General features: G+C 35.1%; 1 protein-coding gene across 1 annotated transcript in view; it reads right to left on the bottom strand.

The window, feature by feature from the left end:
* Positions 1-7,481, bottom strand: part of LOC140336229 (meiosis inhibitor protein 1-like) — a 10,440-nt gene extending 2,959 nt beyond the window's left edge. Inside the window, exons 1-6 of the mRNA XM_072419226.1 lie at positions 7,403-7,481; positions 5,151-5,329; positions 4,192-4,273; positions 3,886-3,992; positions 994-1,125; positions 802-908 (exon numbers count right to left, since the gene is read on the bottom strand). Of these exons, the coding sequence (XP_072275327.1) occupies positions 802-908; positions 994-1,125; positions 3,886-3,992; positions 4,192-4,273; positions 5,151-5,329; positions 7,403-7,406 (611 nt within the window). The 5' untranslated portion in view covers positions 7,407-7,481. The remainder of the gene's footprint in view (positions 1-801; positions 909-993; positions 1,126-3,885; positions 3,993-4,191; positions 4,274-5,150; positions 5,330-7,402) is intronic.
* Between the last annotated feature and the right edge of the window lie 603 nt (positions 7,482-8,084).

Here is an 8,084-nt window from a genome sequence, read left to right as displayed (position 1 = left end):
TTTGAACATAAAAGAGTAGATGCAACATGCTTTTTTGGTGTGTTTTTTTTTTTAGTTTTCTGAATCTCTAAATTTTTATGCACACAGTTTAAAATTAATCAATGATATTCCTAATTATCAATAAAAACAACCATATTGGTTAACATGCATCAAAATATCTTTTGTTTTTTTAAAAAACAATTTTTTTTAAATATACAGACTTTGTTTGTGACAATTCTTCTTCAAAAAGACAAGGTTTTGCTCTTGACACGTTTCACCTATTACTTCTTCATCAGAAGTCTTAGCTCCGTATATAATTTTAGTTCTTTAGAGATGCCAATCCTGACCATTCTTTAAAAAGAAACAGTTGCTGCACTAGACCTTATAACCATCTTTTATTTGAAGGTATGAACTCTTTAGGAGTTTGTATTTAATTTGCAATATTAGAGTAGTGGAACCTCTTATGTATAAGGGCAAAATATATTTGTCTTCCTTTCCTATGCAACAACAAATTATTTCACCCAAATTCACTGCTTCACTCCTGAACATAGACCTCCCTCCCATGGTATGGCTCTGCTTTGAATACCTACCCCTGGCAGTTACAAGTTATGTACATAAATGTGGACAGGTTGTCCTAATGCTTGCAGATATTTTTGCTAATAATCCCAACCCTCCAAGTTACTACTACTAGCTGCCCCACAGTCTGGACCAATCTATATCAGATACTTTAAGTTTCTGAAGCCTAGTCTAATAACAAAAATAATGTAAAGGAATTTATATTTGTATCCCAAAAACAGATTTCAAAATATTACATAAGGATACAGTGTACTTCTGGAGTCTTGCTGCTTCTGATTGTTCACAATTTTTTGTAAAAGATCCTGGACTATGCATCTCCTTGATGGTTCAACTGCAATGTTTTTATTCAGTAACTAAAAAAAAACAAATAAACAAAGCACATTTAAAAAAAATCTGTGTACAAAATAATGAAAATGAGAAGAACTGCTAAGATCTTACCTGTTGCAAAAAAATCTGTAAATCCAACATTGTGTGGGATGGAAGTTCAAGCAATTTTATTTTGTCTGCTTCATCAACAATGTGCTTTATTTCATCCAATGTTAGAATTTTCATGCTCTCATATTTTACTAGCTAATATATACCAACAGACAAAAATTGTAATATTTTTAGTGTTATTTTCATGCATAGAAGTTGATTACAGAGAAATGTTTTCTAATGATACAATACAAAACTAATATTACCTAACCCCCTGCAGTGCATTTTTGCACCAGGACATAGATCTTAGCCCTCTATTTTTAACTTTATTAGGGGTCCCTTCAGTCAACTTGTCAAGTTAACTTGTCACTTATTTATACATAGGTAAGTTATAAAAGACATATACATAGTTGGGTTATAAAAGACATAAGTTCCACAAATTCAACCACTAGTGACATAAATATACTACTATACTACATACCATAGCATATCTCAGATAAAACCATATATGTAAATGACTGAACTTCCTTTTTAACCCCATTTAGGCTGTGGAGGTAAGTACCAGTGAACACCAATAAATAGAGCCCTCCCCCACTAGCGCCAGCAAGGTGTGTCCCCTGTCTTATTTAACATCAGTAAGTTGGGGGTCCCAGTCACTGAACACCAAACAGTTTAGTGGCCCTTTATAGTTTCTTGTAGCACACCAGTACACTCTAGTATTTTTATTTCTTTACAAGTTTTTCTAGTAAGTCTTCCATACCCGATTTCTGTACCCAGTATAAAAAAAAGCTGTAGAGGAATCACAGCCATACTCCTTGTGCTGAATCTTGGCTTTGTTCTACACATAATTGAGCTGATAACATTCCAGGTTATACTCTTAAGCTGCGTACACACTTCCAATTTTTATCGTTCAAAATGAACGACGAACGAACGACGAACGATCGATTGGGCAAAAATAGTTCGTAAAAAAGGACCCAACGACCCCGACGAACGAGGAAAGTCATTGGAAACGAACGACCGGACCGGCGGATCGGATTGGACGACGATCGTTGACCATCGTTCGTGTGTACGATCGTTCGTTGATCGTCCATGGTCTGAGCATGCGTGACGAACGAACGTTCGTTCACTTCCTGTCGTGCACGTCACTCCCTGTATCGCTCAAACGATCTATTGTGTGTACAATATCTACGAACGATCGTGTCGTTATCTGTATGTGCAGGATCGGTGCTATACGATCGTTCGCAGATATCGTGCAGGATCGTTCGTCGTTCGTTTAACAACGATAATAATTGGAAGTGTGTACGTAGCTTTAGGAACACAAAAAAAGTGAAATGATAAGCTGATCATGTGTTTATGTGGGACATGATCAAAAAGTGATAGTGAAAAAGACCTGAATAGTTAGTTTCTGGAGTTTGTTATAAGTCCCCAAATGTTAATGTGGAAGTAGACAATCAGTTCTCTACACACATAGAAAGGGATGAACTGGCTGTGATCTTTTAGACCTGGTATTTTCAAATTGTGCGAGTGTGTGAGTTTATTACAAATGATCATATCAAAGAAAATCTGGGAACCAGTGACTATAACATGACTGAATTTAATTTAAAATGGGGAAATTAAAAACATTAAAAAAATGGGGAATTAAAAACATTGAACTTGTTGCTTCCACTTCTAGAACTTAGACAGATTCTTGATAGCTCTTTCACAGTTGAAGAAATTCTTAGGGTTCCTAAATGAATAGAGACTAGCAGTGCCCATGTTTTGGATGGATTCTCAAACTCCTATTACAAAAAATGCAGGCAAAAATTGACCCCCTATTTAGTAACATTCTTTGCAGGAGAGTGCCTGCCTTCCTGCGAACTTTATTTGGTGCACATTAGCAACATTTGCAAATAAGGCAAGGATCACTTTTCCATTGACAATTACTGTCTAATTTTCCCTAATAAGGGGGTGGTCTTCTTAAAGATTACTGTCCATAATATATGATCCACCGAAACCTCAGTTCTTAGTGGGGGTATCTTTCCAAGGAAATTCCCATAAAAATGGGCATGAGGCAGGCTTGCCTGCTTTCACCCCTACTGTTTAAAGTTGGGTTTTATCTGGGATAGGTTTATTTCCCTAGTGGTTGAACTAATTTAGTAAATTTTTATAATAGAACTTTTTTTTGTCTTTTCTAACAAAAATATTGATATATAAAATCACTGAACATTAAGAGAGTACATTTTTGGGCTAGTCCCAATGACTTGGAGGGGAATGTTGTCAAAGAAGACAGGACAAATATAGGAATGTTTTAAGTCAACTGTACTTAAACAGATGCAATAATGCAAAATATATTCCCACTGGTTAAATCTATGTGGCTCATGTATAATGTTAAAAAGCCATATAGAATAGGAAAAGGATATTTTAAAAATATAAAACTAGCAGATCACTTGAATTTCATTTGAATAAAATTATAAAAAAATAAATACCGGAAAAAAATAAATACCCATCACATAGAGCACCATCTGCAAATTCTGCAATCCACTTGTTTTTATTTTAAGACCAAAAAATAATAGTTACTGCAATTTACCAGTAGAGAAAAGAAATTTGCCCAGATTAAATTTAATACGATTTGGTATGAATAAATCCAGAAACTATTCATGTTTTCACTGAAGTCTGGCTGCCACCAATTCTTTAATTGCAAAACCTCCACCCATAGTATCATCATGGTACTGACACACTTCCATTCAGAATAATTTTGTAAAGGACAAGGCGAAACAAACAAATATATCTTCAGAAAACAGAAAGGTAGGAATCTGTTACAATATTTCTTAAAATGCTTGCAGTGTACATTATTCACCCATAAGGGATTGTTTTTTGTTTTGTTTTTTAACAAAGCTAAACCTAAAACGCAAACTGTGTGCAAATATATCAACTCACCAAAGCCATGAACCTGAGAATACCGGGCTGCACAAAAATATTCTCCTCACAGCTGAACGACAGAAGAAGCACAAATCTATTCCATGGATGTGTTGTTATATGAAGAGCTAAATAAAACAAACTATCTATGTAACTAATGTATTTTGATTTTTTTTTGCATTGCATTGATAAATTTTAAATGTAAATAAAACTTGCTTTTGAACTTCCATAGAAGTCAGGGTGACTTATGTGGACATATTTGAACAAGGTACATATTTTCTGCATGAAACACTTATCATGACAAATATCAAAGAAGTATAACCTTACCAAGATCAACTTCTTTATCATACACAAATTCTATGAGAGTTTCCAAACAGTCTATGGCTGCCTGCACAAGAAAGGTATCTTTCTGTATTAAGGATAAAAAAATACAGACATAAAAATAATGCAAGAAAGCCATCAAAATGTATCAAATTTACCAAAACTAAATATGCTACCAGTGCCAGATCCACTGAGTCACATTTTTAAGTTAGATAAATGTCAAAAGCAAATGTATCAGTCATAGACTATCCACAACATGGTTTTGCAATTTAAAGCCCAACCAGCTGATTGCTTCAGCAAAGAAATTTTCACCTCACTTGAATATTCAACATGTTTGAGACAAGACAAATTGTAAAGAGCTTTTAACCCTTCCTCAAGGGTTCCTTCCTAAAACTGAGGCTGAACTTTGACTAAGTGGTCTACTTTTCTCATTTCCCATTTGAAAATTGCGAACCCATATTCCTGTTGACATGAGCAATAAGAATATTATTTTAGTGCTCCTTGCTAAGAAATTGAATTCTTTGAAAGCTATGCCATGATCCTGTAGTAAGGTCCAGTGATGACATTAATGTTTACTGTAAGCAGCCAGAAGGCAACATGTAAGGTGATTATTTTTTACATTTATTCTATTTATTTTTTTAATTGCTTTCAATGTTTTTTACATGGGTGCTACAAAATGAGAGGGTCATGCACTTTCATGCATAGACCGTTGTAACAACAGCCTAGCTACTAAGATCTAGTTAAATTGTTCCTAATTTTAAAAAGTTTGTTTTAGATTGTGCCAGATATGGTTAATATTTTTAGAAAAAAACAATTTATTCATTCTTATTTGAAACTTTGCCTAACTGATAATTTAATACCACATTTTATACTGCAATAATAAAACCAGTCTTCACTTTAAGCATACAAGTTTATTTGAACAGGTGCTAATTTGAAAGCACAGCAGCATCTCAAAAATAAGTTACCTGTATCAAGAGGTTCTGGAAAGCTGTAGTAAGATAGAGGGTATTTTGTGTTGTCAGCGGCTTGATAGAACATTTATTTTCTGGCTTTGTCTTTTGTGATTCTTTTGCAGGTATGATGTCAAGTAGAGGGGAGGAAAACTGATGCATCAACAGTGCTTTAAAAAGGTGAAGAAGGCTAACTGCAATGCAATAATGGATTTATGTAATTTATAAATGTAATTTGTATAATTCAATAAGTGTCTTTTACACAATTTGCTGAACATCTGTACTTTACTGTATAGCACTGGTCATTTTTCTAAGAACATTTGTGCATCTTGATGGACAATATGATCATATTTTTATTTCTTCGTTTTTTTTTTATATAAAATGAAACTAAAACAAACCCCTTGTTTGAAGTATTTGTCCTAGTATTCTAAAACACCAAATACATTTATAGAAATTTACAATTTTCATAAACACTAGTCCTTTAGGTTTTTATTGAGACTGAGCTTGAAAAAAATATATAAAATAGGAAACATGTTTCAATGTATATCTATCTAGAATATCCGACAGGATGCATGCATAAATTTCTTCAAAGTGAGTGAAACCCCTATTTAGTTTGTTTTCATAGAAAATTGTCCTTGTTTAAAGATGCCTCCCAACATTCTGTTTTGGTAATGAATGTATAATTTTAGATTCCACATGATTTTCTGTCATTGTGATAGTGATAGTGTGATTGTGATAGGCTTAAATCTTACCCTGGGCACACACACAGAAATTCATTATTCCAGAGGTGTAAATACTTCCCTAATGCATCCACATTAATAAAATGAAAAAGCATAAAAAAACTAAACATTGTAGTAAAATCTGTGAAGCCAAATTTGAAGATTGTGTTGCAGTCTGCAAGCAGTTTGATAATTGAGTATTTGCATCTTTATTTGGGGTCCAAGTCTGGAGTGTCTTGGGAGGAATGAGAGTCAAACAATCAATTACTCTGCCAGGCCAGTAACTTGACGTTGCTGAAGGGACTGCATTCTTTTAGCAAGAGAGATTGAGTTGGAGATTGTGACTGAGACAGAGACTAGGTGAGGTACAGCTTTTGGGATGGCTTAGGTATAAAAAATGCAAAGCAAGTTGACAGACACTGAAATGCTGTGTGAAGCCTGTATGCTCAGGGAGCAGTGGTGTAAGAACTCTAGATCAGGATGAGGGTGCTAAAATGTGCTGAGAGAGCCAAGAGGGTTCCAAGATTAAGGAAGCTGTCTGAAAGGCCAAGTGTTATCTTTATCACATGGATGGATGTGAGTTACCCTAAAAAGTGCAGTAAACACTAAGCATGCCTCTTCAGATAGTTTAAAACTATGGCTAGATAGAGTAAAGAAAACACTGCTTTCTGAATTAATTAAATTGCATACATTGTGCTACGAACGTGCAATGAGCCCTGGTTCCTTTTGGCTTTTTTATATTCTTTTAAACTCTCAACTACACAGTGTTACAGGGCAGGAGTTACATTATCCAATGAATGAACAGGGTTGATATATCCACAGAAGTCCGCCATGGAACCGACGGTGAAGATGGCGGCCTCCTTGGATGCAGTAATGACAGGTCCTGGACCTTTCATTGCGGCAGGAAGAATGCACAGGGTAAGTATGCGCCATAATCCGAACGTATGCTGTGCTTTCTCTTACAAATGCATTATGGCAAACAGTCTGATCGCTACTTTCCAAATAAGATGATCAACATTGTTTTAACAAAGAAAGTGGAGATCCTACAAACTGATTGCCACTGTGTTCCCCCCTAAAATGGTTAAGCCCCTCCCTTTCTGTCTTTAGGACATGCACAGAAGGGGGCTTTCCAAATCTCACTTATGCACTGTGAGACTTTTGTTTCTTACAGTTATAGTAGGCTAAATCACCCAATCTCACGCATGCACAGTGTGAGATTGGGTGACGTAGCCAAAAGAAGGAAGAACATGGCAGCACCCATGCCTGGACAAAGGAGGGTTCCAGGATGGCATGCAACCTAATCAAGCCCAGCTATGGAGGGATAGGGAGTTCTGCAGAAGTAAATGTAAGTGGTGTTTTCTTTATTTTTAGTACAGTTCTGCTTTAAAAATTTGACCTGTATTGCAGTCTCTAAAAAAGGCCCAGGACTTGGTGGTGGCATGTGGAAGACATACAATTCACATAAAGGTATTTTAGGTTATGCACTTGAACTGTTTTCCAGTGATTCGGCTTTAATTAGTACTCCTTTGCTTTAAAATATCTACTTACTCATTAGATTGGATGCAGCTGATTTATATTTAAATGAAATTAGATTTACTATTTTGTGTACATCCACTTTCACAGTTTTATGTACCTGTAAAGACAGTGTGATATGGTCTTTTTCAACACAAACAACACAATATTATGCAACCTTTTAAATGTCAAATTCACTACAAAACGCTACATGCTACTTCCCATTTGAATTTTTTATTCACTTTTCTTAAACCTATTTACTTTTTTTAATATAGATCTGTGCCAAGAAAGTCATAAACTGGCAAAGACACTTACATGTGCTGACCACTGACGTGCTGTTTGTATCCTCATTTTCTAAATATGTCCTTATTCTTGGTATATTTAACAGAACATAAAGTAAACAAAATCTCCTTATTTGCTGGATGTTAAATAAAAAAATGAAGTGAGAAGAATTCTACCCCTAACCCCCTACCTAGTAGGAACTTAAGCATCATTAAAGTGGAACCGCTTCCTAAAAAGGGTTTAAAGACTGGGTTGTTTTGGCAGAAGAGACTGTAAAATCTCTTCTAATAAAGATACTTTTTACAGCCTGTTAGCCTTTTTTTTACTACATGATAACTTGATCCTCTTGAAGGACAAAGTAACTTCAGTGTGCATGTGCAAGGATTATATCATCTTATCCCAACCAATGATGATGACCAACATCTTTAAACTAGGC

This window comes from Pyxicephalus adspersus, chromosome 8, assembly GCF_032062135.1.
Source record: "Pyxicephalus adspersus chromosome 8, UCB_Pads_2.0, whole genome shotgun sequence".
Classification (NCBI taxonomy): Eukaryota; Metazoa; Chordata; class Amphibia; order Anura; family Pyxicephalidae; genus Pyxicephalus; species Pyxicephalus adspersus.
The sequence above is the reverse complement of the archived record's forward strand: the minus strand, read 5'-3'. Positions and strand labels throughout refer to the sequence as shown.